The sequence below is a fragment of the Pteropus medius genome, unplaced genomic scaffold (assembly GCF_902729225.1).
Source record: "Pteropus medius unplaced genomic scaffold, Ma_sr-lr_union100, whole genome shotgun sequence".
Lineage (NCBI taxonomy): Eukaryota > Metazoa > Chordata > Mammalia > Chiroptera > Pteropodidae > Pteropus > Pteropus medius.
The window spans coordinates 4,159,842-4,175,687 of record NW_024355206.1 but is presented as its reverse complement, the minus strand read 5'-3'; the positions used below and the strand labels follow the sequence as shown (position 1 = coordinate 4,175,687).

The 15,846-nt window shown below is 49.8% G+C and overlaps 1 protein-coding gene across 4 annotated transcripts in view; it reads right to left on the bottom strand.

Annotated features, from left to right (window-relative positions):
• Nucleotides 1-15,540, bottom strand: part of PDE8A (phosphodiesterase 8A) — a 116,200-nt gene extending 100,660 nt beyond the window's left edge. For 2 of the 4 annotated variants that reach the window (XM_039858233.1, XM_039858235.1), the window contains exon 1: nucleotides 6,780-6,798. Coding sequence is in view for 1 of the 4 variants with exons in the window: in XM_039858234.1 (XP_039714168.1) it covers nucleotides 5,971-6,171 (201 nt within the window). In the remaining 3 variants the exon portion in view is untranslated. Of the gene's footprint in view, nucleotides 1-5,970; nucleotides 6,336-6,779; nucleotides 6,799-15,455 lie in introns of those variants that run through there. The other 2 variants (XM_039858236.1, XM_039858234.1) reach the window with 2 other exon arrangements.
• Nucleotides 15,541-15,846: the final 306 nt, after the last annotated feature.

Sequence of the window (15,846 nt, the reverse complement as noted above, 5' to 3'; positions counted from 1 at the left end):
CCCGACCTGTGCTGTTACAACCACACCTCACTGGAGAGCTGCCATCAACTCCAAATGTTTGAGGACTACATGGACACTGTCTGCCACCAGCCCTTTGCGTTGTCCCAGCACCAGAGAAGCGCCGACGCGGCTGCTATACTCACTAGCAGGACATGACAAGGAGACATACAGAGAAGAGCAAGAATTCAACAGACCAAAGGCTTATTTCCAACCCATACAGAATAAAAGCACTAGAAAGTCCCCCTCCTTGAGTTCTTTGAGACTATCCTCAAAGTTTGAGGAAATTTATGACATCCTTCCCGTCTGCGTGGATGAACAAAGTGCATCTGATGCCTGCGGCTGAGAAACTGCCATATAAAACCTGTCACAGCAGCTCTCTGATGACATAATCCACCAGCCTTCTCACTAGAGCAGGACAGAAGGAAAAAAGAAAGAGGGGACCCAGAAACAGTGCTCAAACCTAACAGGGACAAAATTAGAGACAAAGCTTTACTAATCACCCCAAAGATTAATCACTGGCTTCAAGGTATATTGGCTTTTGGTTAAAATGCATACGACACACCCCAACAATTTTTTTTAATTTTAAACAAGGTGACATAGAACCATGGAACACGAATAAAAGCCCTTATAGCCTTAGAAATTGGCATCTTTATGCAAATGTTAATTAGTGTGTCAAACATTGTGGGAACTGTAATGAAAGTAAGACACAGTCCTTGCCCTCAAGTGACCTCTAATTCAGCAGGAGGCTGAAAGACAAAAATCCTAGGCCCACAAGCACTACAGGGGACAGTCCCAAGAGCATAGAAAAGAGAGCACAAGTACAGTCAGGGGCTCAAGAAAGATTTCAGCTGGGCCTTGAAAACTCTGAGAGGATCTGTACATCCACAACTGCGGCGGGAGGGGCAGGGGGTACAGCCAGGCAAAGGTCGATGTTGGGAAGAACTGGCTCCGAGGGAACTCCTGGCTGAGGAAGGTTACCTGCAGCCTGAGCAGGAGGAAGAGGGATGCATGCCAACTCATTTCAGAGACCGAAGAGGATGAGATGCCTGATTTCAGAAGTTAGCTGGCGCAGGGCTGGATATGGCTGCAACTTCCACAAACATGAGAACCTGAGGTAGGACTGGAACCAAGTTCCCCAGGAAGTCAAGACTTAACAAAATCCTAATAATGTAGATTCAGGACACCTACTTAAAACTCAGGTAACCTGCAACATCTGTAGCCTAGCAGAGGGCCAGAGAATGGGAGATGTAATGGAGAGAAGTGGTTAACAGAGAGCAATAACCCCGGGGATGAGAGCTAGGAACAATGAATGGATTTGAATCCCAGTTTAACCCTATGACCTTGGATGAGTTTCCAAACTCAGGTGCCTGCCTGCCAAAGAGAAGTGATAGCAACCCTCTCACAGTCTTGCAAGGATTAAATGAGATGACATCTGTAAGGCATCCAGCACAGCGCCTGCAACATAGAAAGCATCCAAGAAATGGTAGATGTTATTAATATGAATAGTCTGCACTCTAAGAACTTGCAGTCCAATGCCTTCCACTGTCTCACTGTATTGAGAAACCAGGCTGAAGTCACTGACCTTGGAAAAGACCAAGAAATTACTCATGTCCTAAACAACTTCACCCTTTGTTCTTTTATTTTTTTTAATCTTTAAAAATATTGTTTTTTTAGATATTTTAGGTTATTCTGAGGTATCTGCCTCACATCTCAGGAACCCTCCCCTACTGAAGAACCCAGTCCAAATGGGCAAGCCATCCAAGGGAAAACCAGTGTCATAAACCACTTCGCAGGGAGCATCTGTGCCAGAGGGGACTAACAGGCCCTATCTCATCTCTCACTTCAGCAGGGAGAAGGTCAAGGCCAACCCAGAGCAGGTCTGAGCTGATAGAGTTGTGACATTCATAACACCCATCTTAAGACTCATGCTTGAAGTTATGGTGGTAATAATATTAAGCACTAGGGGAAAAAAAGTAATGCAAATAGAAAGTGTTTTAAGTACATAAATAGCCATTCAAGAAAATGTAAAAAGCAAAATCTCTATAGATAGTCTTGGCAAGATAATAAGATTGTGTATACCAAAAGGCATAAGAACACAAAGATGACAGAAGTCGCAGGAGCTCCAGAGATAAATCACAGTGACTTATTTCAGAAACAGAAAGTGGGGTCTCATTTTCTCAACCATGCTTTCAGAGGGAAACTTTCAGCACTTCCATATACTCTACCAAGGATCAATGACCCCTAGCGGGAGAAAAAAAATCAGACAGGTCACATACAAACAGAAAATTGCTTTAGTTTATAGGAAATACAAAAATTTGATTGATCTACTTGGTATACTAAGATGGTTAGTTTGGCCAGTTTTGTGGAGGAAGGTGGGCTGGCAGGAAAAGCAGGGAGGACAGGGGAGAAGGTGGTAAAGAATAGAAGAAAAGCAGGTTGAAGAAAAGAAAATGACAGAAGCAAAGACTAAAAGAGAACTTGGAGTGTCCTTCCGAAAGGATTCTGAGGACTGGAGGTAGTAACCCTCGGTTTAGTGGTTAGTGTGTGGCCCCGCTATTATTTATCACCTGTTGATTCCTGCCCATCCAGCTGCACTAATCCTTAAATCTTTACAGGGAAATCTGTGATCAGCAGGGTGGAAATAGAATCTTCCCTAGGTACAAATGCTCTGAAACAGCAATAACCACAGATTTCCACAAAACCAAATCCAAATTCTACAGCCTCCGCTCTGGTTAAAACTGGATTCTATTTCTCCTTTTATACGGGCTGGGTGGATTTTCCACCTCTACAGCCTGGGCCACCCAAGTCTCAGATTCAACAAATGGTTGTAGAAACTCTGTTGGGGGTGACAGGGTAGATACAGCAGTGAATGAAACAAATGTGATTGCCACCTCACAGAGCTGACTAATGACACATGGTGGGGAGGGCATCAATCATTACGAGTGCTTTGGTTGTTTGCAAAAAGGGAAGAAGTGTGAGCACAGGATCTCCTCTGACACTCCTGCCCCCACACTCAAATCTTTCAAGGGCAATTCAAGTCCCAGCTAAGGAAAGGGAAAACAGAGGAAATCCAAAGACTGACAAGAAAACATTTAAATGTTACAGTTAATGCCCACCCTGCTTAAAAACAAAACAAAACCGTAAGTGTTCAAACTGAACACAGCATTCACCATCTGCAACCACACAGACTACACAACTCCTGAAACCAATCAACTGTCAGAGTATTTTTAGTCACACTTAAATAAGTTCACAAAGATGATCCAGCCTTAGGCACCTTTAGAATCACTAACAAGCAAATTACGTTTACTGAGTTTTACTGCTAAGTGTATTTCTTGTACTTTGAATACCAGTATCTCATGTAGGAATCATGTCTTAATGTGTGGCCTGCCTCAGATCCACCTCAATAAAAGGGCCCCATAATCAAACAAGTTTAGGAAATGTTGCACACTTTAAGCACCATTTGGGGATTCAAAGTGTATTTTAGAAAATTCAGCTTTGTGACAAATCCTGCATGGAAGAAATCTGCCAAACTTAGTCTGAGCCAATATTTCTCAAACTTATTTGACCATGGACCCTTTTTTCTTTTAATACTATTAACAGTCGGAGAATTGCTTCAGTGAACATATGTGGGATACACTACAGTGTGGGGCACACTGCTTAATCAATCTGAAAATGCAATTAATTATCAATCTCCCAAGCATTCTGATGAACTGGTGTGTATCACATGCTATGGGAATACAAAAACTTCCCCCACTGAATTTATTGTTAAGATACACTCAACATGCTAACTTACCGTTATTTTCAAGGAGAAAAATTTTTAATGAACTAAAATTGAATCTTGATATATTAATGAAAAAGGAACTCAAATTAATTGTAAATAATTTGACTTTGTGAAATTGCTAGAAGTTTATCTTCTTCTCTAAATATGTATTTTTAAATTTCCGAAGTATATTTAATATATTCCCTTAAAGAAATAATCTGAATTTAAGAAAGGGTAACATTTACCTCTGCCCTATTACCTAATATGTCTAATTTCAAATATGTGTAACTGAGATGTAGTATCAACATGTACAGTTTGTGAATCACAAGCATGGGACCATTATTTCTGTGGTTGTGGACTTATTACTTATAATTTGACTCCTCCTCTGTAAATAACACTATATTCTTAAAGCCTATATCGGAGGTTTTATGGAATCAAATTCCAGTGACTGAAAGTTTCACCATTCAGTTAACAATAAAAAAGAAAGAAACTCAGCAAACATTTATTTAGCACCTACTATATGCATATCACTGGATTAAACATTGTAATGATGAATGCATTTTTCGGGGCCACAAATCAAGAGACAATGGTCTAACAATAGGACAGAATATTTAAGATTCAGAAACTCAGGGGACATCCAGGCACTGTGGATAGCAGAAGAGCAAGATGCTGCAGTGGAGATGCTTACAAGACACCTAGGTGAATTTTAAGGCATCCTCACCACCACTAAAAGGCCGATAAGACACAAAGGCCTCTTTCAAAAAAAGCTACTTTAGTGACCTACGAGCTTAATATTAGATAATGCAAGATACCTAATATTAGATTTGGGCCAAAAACTTGAAAGCTGTTAAAGTTTCCATTTTCAACTTCACTTGTGTCATGCTTTGTCTTTTTTTAAACCCAGTTAGGTAAGCTTCATGTAGAAGCATTGTGTTGGAATTAAGAACAGCTTGGGTTAACAATCCAAAACTTTCAACACTGGTGTCTTCAAAGAACCTATAGAAAGCAGCCAACCTCTGCTAATGAGAGAAAGGTGAATTTTCACATCGGGAATGGGACGGGTGGGAAAATTACTTCACTTATGCAACACTGAAGAAGACTTTTCACTTTCATACAGAAAAATACTGACAAATTTAAGACAGAAAGTGAACGAAACGATAGCCCTCAAACTTGGGAGGTCTAACAGTCCTAAGTAAGAAAAGGACAAGATGGCAAATGACTCTTAATAAGCAGCAGCTGAGAGGGATGATCTTCAACCACCTGTGCCATACAAGCTGGACATTTTTCCTAGTTCAAGCATAAACGAATGCATGAATTCCAACTCTAACATTTCAAATCAGAGAAATGGAAAGCTGCTGCTCTGGGACTTACTGGACTTTTTGCCGCGGTTTCTTTTCTTTTCTTTTTTCTTTCTTTTCTTTTCTTTTTTTTTTTTAAATATCTAACCTTAAAGATTAAGCCCAGATACTTTAACAAAACATAGCTAAGGCAATACGCGCTTGAGAAGACAAGCAGTTAAAAAAAAAAAAGTCACAAAATGTCCCACCAGAAAGATTGCTTAATAAAAAATTAACTTCGTTCTGCTGAACGCTTCAGAAATCGCGTTTCTGGTCGTATTTTGTAATTACAAGCGCTTTAAATACAACATGCATGCTAATAATCATGAACCTCAAATACATGTGCAATGAAGCAAAGCTGATGTTGCTCCAGATTACATTTTAATGGTCCTCAAACAAATGGAAAACTGCAACCGCATGCATGTGCAAGCTGACAGGGAAAACCAAACAGGATGGCAGCGTCCCGTACTCTGGCTTCACGGTGCCAGCCGCCCTTCCCTTTCCTCTGCGGCAACCAAGAGAACAAAGTCCGTCTTGACTGAACGTTTCGGGGGCGCGCTCCACTATCCCGGGGGTTCCCCGTCCCCGCTCCGCGGCAAGGGGATCGACCCAAGCGCCTCGGTCAAGTTCAGAGGGCCCTGCGGCTCCAGACGTCGGGTGTGTAAGGGGAACCCGCGCGGCGGCACGGACAGCGAGCGTCCTAACCACAACTCCACGGATCCGGGTCCGAGAACCGCGGTCCGTCCTCCTTTGCGCGCAGCCCCGCAAGACGCGCTGCGGGCGCGCGTCAAAGTCACCCAAAGCCAGGCCCTGGGCACCGCGGCCCTGCGGGAAAGTTGCCGCCCGCCCGCCCGCCCGCCCAGTGCCCCTTACTGTGTTGCCGCTGCGGCCGCGAGGCTTGGGCTCCGCGAGGCCGGCGCCGCGGGTCCCAGGAGTGGCGGTGGGCTGACGCGCAGGGAGGCTCCGCCGGCCGGGCGGCAGCGGCGCCGCGGGGCCCGGCGCGTCCTCGGCCTCCTTGCCTCCGTGGAACGCCTCCCGACTCTCGGAAATGTGGATGCTCGGGGCGCAGCCCATGCTGGCGGCGGCGCCGCGGACACGCTGGCGGGCAGCCGCGATCGGTCAGCAAACGGCCCGCCCGGCGCCTCGGGGCCGCCGCGGGCGCCGGGTCATCGCCGCCTGGGCGGGCGAGCGGGCAGCGGCGGGGAGCGCGGGTCTCGCGTCAGGAAGCGCAGCCGCTCCTTTTATCGCGGTGCGGGCGCGGCGGCGGGGCGGGGGTGCTGGGGCGGGCGGCGCGCCGCGGCCGCCCCTCCGAACATGCCCTTCCTGAGGCGGGCGCCGCCGGCCGCGCTCACATCGCCCGGCTCGCCGCGGCCGCTTCCGGGGAATTTCGGGGGAGGAGATTTGCGCTCTCCCAGCCCGCGAGTCTCCGCCGCGCCCGCTCGCGCCTCGCTTCGGCTGTCGCCTCCCGCCGGGACACCCTCACCACTCCGATCGCGGGGCCGCCGCCGCCTCCAGAACGCCCCTCGCCGGAGTGCCGGCGGCCCAGACGCTCCGCCGTTGAGGGCGAGGGAAGCCCGTCGGGGCGCTGAGGCCGTGGCCGCCTAGAGAGGCGGGGAGGAACCGCGGCTCCAGCCGGCCGCCGCCGCCGCGCCGTCGGGAGCGGCTGAAGTGGCTGCGCTCACCCGGGAGCTCCGGGCCGCGTGGCTCCGGCTCCTGCTCTGGCCGGGTTTTGAGGGCAGCACGCCGCGCCCAGCCCCCAGCTGTGACCTCCAGTGGCTGCTGGCGTCAATGCAAAGCAGCTGGGGCGCCGCCGTTGCCTCCGCGGGCAGCCCGCCACTGGGCATGCGCGGCCACGGCGGGGCGGGGCCGGGCGGACGGCCGGCTGTCTGGAGAAGGGAAGGGACTTGCCCAAGGACGCACATCCCACCAGGCCAGGGGCTGTGACCTCGGACCGCCAAGGCCCAGCTTCTAACGGTGAAATGCTCGGTCTCTCTGCCTTCATCTTGTCCAACCCTGAATTGTCCCCATGGCCTTCAGGCTAATAGCGCTTCCTCTATCCTGCACGCGGACACTCTAATCATTAGAGGAATTCTGCTTGCTGCTTGAGTCCCAGAAAACAGCCCCTCCCATTTTCCCCTTCCCCTGACCTAAAAGAAGCTGAACTCTGTAATTCCTTAAGATAAATCTGAGGAACTACTAGGGGTTCTATCTTCACACCTTCTCAATCAATAAACCTTTCCTTACTCCAAACGCTGATGTTTTGAGTTTTGGCTTTTCTAAACATCGGGCGCATAGACTTTGGGCTGGTAACAAAATCACCCGGTTTCAATCCCGGCTCCATAAATTAGCAGCTGCGTGACTTCCGTCAGGTCTCTATCACTGAGCCCTTAAAGAGGCTAGCGGAAGGACCCCCATTTTGTGGCGGTGCGAAAGCCATGAAAGTGCCCGCACTCCGGGTCCCAGGCCCGTGGGGTCTGGGTGTTACCATGGGGGCCGCAGCCATGTCAAGACCTAGAGAACCACGCCAGGCTGCACGTGCAATGGGGAACCTGCGGATGCTGAGAAGTCACATTTTGTGGCAGGCTGGGGGCGCTCCCCTCCTCTCACTTTAACCAAAAGAGTGGGGCGCCCAAGACCCTAAAGGCTCCTTGCAAGAACAGAACCAGGCGTCTGCCGCGCAGGGAGAGACCTTTGAAGACTCCATACTGCTCCCGGTTCATCACTCCACCAGCTCGCTGTGCGACCGTGGACCAGTCACTTAACATCTCTGTGCATGGGCTCCTCCCCCGGCATCTGGAGGGCTGCGCGCCTGAGTGTCCATCACTACTCCGGAGCCGCCCACCTCGGCCACGCCCCAACTCCCGCCCTCCCTGCAGCTGCGGTCCGGTCCACGGAGACCCCTTTGTGGCAAGTCCCTTCCCTTCCCCTCCCACGGTCCACACCTTTCCTAACGGACTCTGGAGCAACTCAAAGGTGCCGCCTCTCCCTCCTCAAGCCCGGCTGCTGTAAAGACCCGGAAGCGTGTTCCGGGCTGGAGTCCCTGCTCCGGCACTGGGACGGCGGCACAGTTCAGGTGCCCGGAGGCGGGTCTGGCTCCAGGGACCCTGTGATCCACAGCCCAGGCGCCTCCCGAACCTGGATCTTCCAACCCAAGGTGCGCGCCGAGCGGTTCCCTGACAGCGACGGAGCAGAAAGGGCTGTAACCCAAGAGCAGCTTGTGCCATTTGCCCGCTTTACTAGCTGAGGTGGCCCGAACCGCGGGCACGCGACTCCATTATCAAGTTTAAGCACATTAAACAACGATATTTATGCCTCCTTGCCTTATAAAAGGTACCAGCGGGTCGATGAATGTGTTTTGAAAAACGCAGGAAACATTTTTTACTATCACTCGTTATTCCACCTAAATTGTAGTGTTTTCTACCTTTGCACGGCAGATTTTGGAAAGTAATTTTTCCAGGCAGAATTTGGACACTTTTAATAAAGAGTAATTCATGAAGAAAACTCTTTGAACCACAGAAGTACATGAAAGTCTACCCTGCGCCCTCTGTCCTCCTCTCCCCTCCACGCTGTTAAGTCCGGCCTTGATGACGCCTGCTGACCTTGCCTCCCCTGGGGCTCCAGGCTGCTCCAACCCTCTGGGCCCTCCCCATGCAGGCAGGACCTGGCCTCCCTTGGAAATCCTTGAGCTTTGCGCTAATCGCTAATTGGTAGAGTAAGAACGCTCTTCCCTCCCTCCCCCACCCCCCCTCACTGGCCCCCTGGGCTGCCCTGAGCCATCCTGAGCTGGTCACTTAAACCCTCTCAGTTCCCAGAGAGCTGCTGGATAGCAGCATTGACTGGTTTTCAGCTCTGCAATTTGAGGGCCCTAGACTTTAGACACTTAAGGCTAAGAATGATGCAGGAGCAAACAGGAAAGGTAGAAGTCATCTGCCTGCTTCTAGGGTTTGCACACTTTTTTCAAAAACTCGGCCTGGGACACTCCAGGAGGTCACAGGCAGCCCATCTCAGCTTCAAGCACCTGAAATCAATGCCACCCCGTCCCTCCTTCCCTGGCCAAAAGCTGTACCTTCAGGAGGTCCCCGAACACCTCTACCCTGTGAAACCATTCTCACCAGGCCTCCGAGACCATAGAAACAAAAGAACTCACACTGACAAAAGCAACCTGTGTGTCACCCAGCAGCTCACCCAGGACTCCTGGGCCCTGATGCGGAATCCTGCTGTTTGGAGACGTCTCAGGGGCTCTCAAACAATCCCAGTCCTGCTGGGGGGACACCCCATCACGCCAGTCATGTGTGCACCTCAAAGCTCTGTGGCACACAGAACACAGTCCCCGATCCATTCCTCCTGGACATGGGGACCCCCAAGCACAACTGCCTGAGCCCGACAAGGCTCAGAGTGGTAGCTGAATGTCAGCTGCAGTTCTTACTTCTAGGACTCAGGGATGAGGTAAATGGGGCTGTGAAAGGAGTCAAACCAAGGGACAGACACCACCCTGGTCCCAGCCCCACTGCTACCACAGTCAATTCCCAGGAGACTCCTCAGCCCTCACAGCTCACCTCCCCAGTTCACTAAAAACACGAAAATGTGCGGTCCCACACAGCTTTGCTCATCTAAAATCCAAACCTCTTCTGATTCCACATCTCTTCCACCTAAGCTGATCCTTTATACAGCCCTTCCCCCTCCCGGCTTTACTTCCTCCTCTACCTAGGAGTCAGCACTCAGAGACTGAGCCGCTAGCACCGTTTTCTGCACCTCCCTTGCCTTCTCACTGAACTGGGCTGGACACAGCTGCAAGTGGGAGAGCGCCGGCATCCTGAGGTCTGACTCCCAGCCCTGCCATTCGTCCTCTCTGAGCGGTTTTTCTCCTTGTAAATCTAGGATTAACAATCTCTACCTCACAGGGATTAAATGGGCTAACTGATGTCAAACGCCTAGAATAACTACTGAGCCCCAGCACCTTAGCTCACCACCTTCTCCCGGGCCTATTCCACATCACTTCTGCTGGGGAAATGCAATTACCAGCCTATGGCATCAGACTTCATCAGGTTCATTCCTCTTTCAAAACTTTGAAAGATGTGATTTTTTTTTTAAAGTGTCATTTTAAAATTACACATTCTGTAATTTAAACATGAATATGTGCTGAAAAATAGCAAAGAAAAAGAAAACTAAGCAGAAGTATATAAAGGGAGCAGAGGCAAAGGAAAGTCTCTCTTCCTTCCCCACTCCCTTCCTTCCGTAGAGGTAACTATTGTTAACAGTTTGGACCAAATGCTTCCAGACCTTCCAGACCTGTTTCTATGTTAAACATATCGTATGCTCACGCGTGTGCACACACACGCACGCACACACACAGACCCTGTGCACGCTATTTTAATATCACAAACAGGGCTGCAGTGAACATCAGTGATGTTCTGAAGGGTGGACTCCTAAAATTTGAATTGCCTGTCAAAACTATGTGCCCGTCCGCCCCGCCCCAGCTCCAGAAGGGTTGAGAGGAAATGGAAACATGAAGAGAGCCCGGCTGAGGTATTGAGAACACCCTGGGCACCTCCCTCTGTCCCTAGATAAGGGGGATTCAGCCAGCCCCAGATGCAATGCCTTTGTTGATCATTTTCTCCAAATTCACAGACCTCCGGATCTTTATTTCTCCTGGTGTTCCCAAGCCTTTAGTGAAGTGTGTTTGAAAGATCCAGCCTTTCTCAGATAAGGGAGGGAATGGGTGAGCACCCTTAGGCCAGAACTGTAAGGCGGGAGCGACGCCCCCTAGAGGCCACCCTGGTAGAGGAGTAAGGCACTCCAGAATTCAGGCGAGCACCTGCATTTCTCTACTCCATCTGGCTGCAGACCTTGGTACTTGTGGTTCACCTGGAGCTCGGACCGACAACCCAGTGAGGGCTTCCTTCTTCAAAATGACCTTATTAACTCCTGCATCTCAGGCTTCTCCCCTCCCAACAGTGCTGAGGTCACACAGCTGGATGGGGCAGAGCCAGACCCCCGATGTCCTCCAGCTCTTGGCCCTTCCCTTGGAGACTCGTCCCAAACCATCTGGCCTCACAACTGCCCAACCTGTGGCTCTCAGCCAAATGCCACCTGAAAAGAGTGTTTGGCTTGTGGGGGCAGAATCTCTGTTGGCCACCCCTTCTTGACGGTAGAAGTAAAGGAGGAACACAAGGTCTCCTGGCCTGGAGAAGGAGAGCAGTGTGTCAAGACAGCCCTGAGATGGGACCTGTGACAGCGATGACATCTGCCGGCCTTACTATGTTAGGCTCACTCCTAAACACTTCATGTATGTGAGCTCACTATTCCTCATGACAGTCCCAGGGAGTGGTTACTAGCGCCCCCTCACTCCTCTCCCCCTACCCCCATTTTATAGACAAAGACACTGAGGTGTTGTGGAACCCGGGCTGATGCAGGCTTTGATAAAACCCAACACTCATCCTTTATAAAGACTCTTAAAAATAGAAAGATGCTTCTTTAATATGATGAAGCGTATTTCCAGCTAAGAGCTTTCTATGTATTTAATAGTGAAGCGCTAGAACACTCCCCAGGGCTGGGACTCAAGAGGTCTATTTCTAAAGAGTTTCCCAAGACCAAGAGCCACTTGACAGGATCATAACTAATAGAATCAGAGATAAGACGTAGGGCCAGCCCCATTGCTGCTATTATCAGCATTGTCTAGATGTTCCGAAAAGGCAATGAGATGTGACTTAGAAATCAGAGTACAGATAATGGAACTGGAGATAAAATGTATCATTCATAGCAGGTAACACAGCATTATGCCCAAGATATCTAAAATCAAGTCCAAAGTTATCAAGATGATAGATTTCTCTAAAGTGTCCAGATTCAAAGGAGAAAAATAGTACTATAGACTATCTGCGACAGAAAATTCAATGACAAAGTCATACCAAGTGCCAGGCACCGGGTTGGCCCTTGTATAGAAGCCATGTTTACTTGGGCCTTACTGGGGGTTCCGCCGTCGTCAAAACCCACGTTTTGCAGGCTTTTCCTTCCTCTACTAATGCAGGTCTCCAGCCCCTCAACAAAGCTTTACCCAATTACTTCTGGGAGTGTCTGAGGGTGTGTCTAAGGTAAGGGAGTGAGAACACCCCATCACCGCCCTGTCGCTGGGCCCCGAGCACTGACTCTTCGTGCTGTGAAGGCTGAGGCCCTGGTGTCCTCAGGGTGCTGAAGTCCTCTGGGGTCCAGGCACAAGTGGGAAAAGGCATACTTACAGGGTAGCCAGCTGTGTCTCTGTTTTGCCCAGCACTCTCCTGGTTTTAACTCTGGGAGTCCTGCATTCCGGGAACCCCTCAGTCCCAGGCAAACTGGGCTGGTTGGTCACCCTGCACCTCCTTCATGATCTCCTCCCTGGCACACATACACACGCACACACATGACATCTCACACTGTCTGCAGGCCCTAAAGCTGCACCGTGCCCTGTGTCTTGCAGGGCTTATATCTGGGCAACGAGCCCTTCCGGCTTCTGTCCGCAGAGTTTCTCTGGAGCACTCAGACTCGCGGCCACTTCTGGGCAGAACTAAGAGAGAACAGAGCCCTGTGGCTTCCCCATTTTCCTCCCGCAAACAGCACACGTGTCTCTTCCCACTCGTTCCACCATCCTGCCAAACCTGAGGCAAAACCTGGAGCTCACACTGCATAGAAATGTCCCTATCTAAATCCCCCCAAAGACCTGTGAGGTTGGCATTATTATCCTCGCTTTACCAGAGAGGAAGTAGAAGCTCAGAGAGGTTAAGTAACTTGACCTAGGTCACACAGAATACGGATGGCAGAACCAGGTTGCAAACAGTGCCTATCTGACAGCAAAGCCCGACTCCTCTACAGTGCAATGGCTTCCACGAAGGTCAGCTTTGGCAAGAGTGTGTTACATATAGGAAACTGAGGAGCCAAACATTACTGATGCATGAGAAGCGGAAAGTGAAATATGATAAACCCCAGAGCAGCTGAGGGCTGTTTCATTCCCAGGACAAATGTGGGCAAAATGCAAAGCGGCACTCTGGTCACCAAAAGTATGTGAGCTTTTTAAACGTCTGCCGCAATGATCGTGAATCATTCCTCTTAAAGCCCTTAATCCAAAGTGACCTTTGTCTCCTCTGGCTTCTCTCTTGATTCATCAGGTCACTTCTACTGGCCTGAAATCACCGGCCCAAAGTTCTGGGTCTCAGGCCACTCAGGTCCCCTGGGAAAATTGTCATTCTCTACTCTGAGGAGTGTGCCCTGTATAAGTGTCCCCAAACTTGCTTGCAGGAGGGAGAAGACTTTGAAGGGATTAGAGTCTGACCTAAGTAGCAGTGCAGCTGGAAAAAAGTCAGCATAGCAGGCTGGGGCTCCTCATGACCAGGGCCCCAGAGTCATCCCTTCACCATGGACTGTTCTAAGTGTCTAGTGTGTGTAGGCAGTAGGCTGGCCACTGAGGATACAACGACAAAAATAGCCCCTGGCACTCATAACCTGGGGCGGGAGACGGGCATCATTCAACTTCACAAGACTATAATTATAAGCTGACGAGTGCTGTGACGTACAAGGAGCTCAGAGTGTGTATCACAGTATGAAATGACTTAATTGTGGACAGTGAGCTCCAGGAAGTTGTTCCTGAACTGGCACAGGAGTAGAGAGCTGTTTCTCACGTCCAGCACCCATTCATCCTTCTTATGACTGTACCCAATTGTCCTCTGGGAGATCATAGTCACCCCTAGTATCAGCTCCAATTACCTGGGTGGCACGTTTAGCCTGTGCCGCTTCCCTGGCCACAGAAATTAATTTAGAGATGGAAGCAAGAACCAATCCAGAGTGAATGAGCGTCGGTGTCACTGGTTGAGCCCCTGATCAAGCCATACCTGAAGTCAGAACTCTGCTTGGCCGTTTCAGCTTCAACAACCAAGAATGTCTGCTTTTGCTTAAGCCTCTTTGGGTCTAGTTTTCGGTCTCTTGCAACCAAAAATGTCCTAGCTGGACTAGGAGGATGAGTCAGAGTCAGTGAGATAAGCAATACGGGACAGAATGTTCCGGGCAGAGGTAAGAGAGAGTACAGAGTACAAAGGTCCTGAAGGGAGAGGAAAGAGCAGGGTATGCTCAGGAGCTGAGCCCCTTCTAAGCTGCTGGCTGCTGTGCTAGAAGCTCTTTGTAAGAATTTTCTCTTGAGCCTTCACAACAGCACTCCGGGATAGGTGTGCTGTCACTACTATTTTACAAATGAGTAAACTAAAGCTCACACAAGGGAGGTGACTGGTTCAAGGTCACAAAGTAAGGACACAAGCCCAGGCCTCCCTGACTCTGAAATCTATGCTGTTGACCTTCATCTTTTATGTTCTGTTCTACATGGCATCAGTTGAGAGCTCAGTCCTTTCTCTTCCATCTCACTGCTCTGGCCAGCTGGTTTCTAGAGGGCTCGGCCAGTGGAGGCACTTTAGAAGTTAGAAGGCAGCAGAAGAGAAAAGCCACTCGGACTCTGGCAGCATCAGTGGCAGGGGCTGTAGCTGACTTAGTGGCAGCAGTACTGTAAGGTGGACATGGGGGGCGGCACCTCCAGCAGCTCAGCAATGAGGTGTGTGGGCTCCTGGGGTATATATGGCAGCTTCCTGATCCCTGGGTAATACAGGCACACCTCAGAGGTACTGCAGGTTCGGCTGAGACCACCACAACAAAGCAAGGATGCAGAGTGGGAAAATGGAAAGAACCAGCATCATCACTGCCTCAAGTGTAATGACAAAGCTGTTGAATTAAACTCAGGAACCACCCAACATATGAACTTGTTATGTGGTGTAATAAGTTTCTGTTGTTTAAGCTCTTTTTAGTTAGGTCTTCTGTTATCTGCAGCCAAAAGCATTCCACCTTACCTAGCAGGCCACCCGTCCTTTATAGATCCAACATTTTGTGAAAACCAAGGCTGGGCGAGAGGGGAAGTGTCCAAGGCCTCAGCGTACGCGTATGGCGGAGCCAGGCCCCCTGTCTGCTGCATTCTCTCCCAGCACACCCCTTTCTTTGCCCACGCCCTTCGCACAGTGGTGGAGATCAGTGCTAAACAGCTCTTGTTGCTAAGAAATGATTCTTTTTCCCACTCATCCACACGTCTCTGGGTTGAAGGAGAGTTGGGGGTTGGATGAAGGCAACCCCAGACCATTTCCCACCCTGCAGCCTGCCCCTGTGGATGTGTGCCCTTGCGCCCAGCAGAACACTGCCGGCTTCAGTGGGCCTCCCGACTATGTGCTCCCAGCTACAGCCGAGCCAGGAGATCAGAAGGGCGAGTTCAGAAAGGTTCCTCCTTCTTCTGAAATGTGAAAGCTCACCAGTGCCCACAGGAAGGCGGCAGAGAACTCAGTGAATAGAATTTTCTGGCCTACCTTTGGGAGGAGAGCAGGCTTGTGTCAATTCGGTGTTGTCCTGGACCCCGGTGGCAGGTGAGAGATTCTTCTGGTTGCTGGCCATCCAAGGGACAGAGCCTGGGATTTCTGCGGGAAGGAGTCCAGTCCCAAAGTTAAGCAGGGACTCTTGGACAGGAGAGCAAGAAGGAGAAGGGTTCCGTCCCCCCACAGAGACTTGGCCATGACAGAACTAGTCATGTCATTACAGTAAGCATTTTTCTTCCTGTTTTTATTTTTAACTCACCAGGACCACTTAGGCATGCTAAAGTAGGCTTTCTCTCCCCTCACAGCACTTGTTCTTGGAGCCCAGAAAGCCCAGCCAGACTTGTGAGGCTCGGAGCAAGAGTCACAGAGGGTGCCTGCGCCCAAC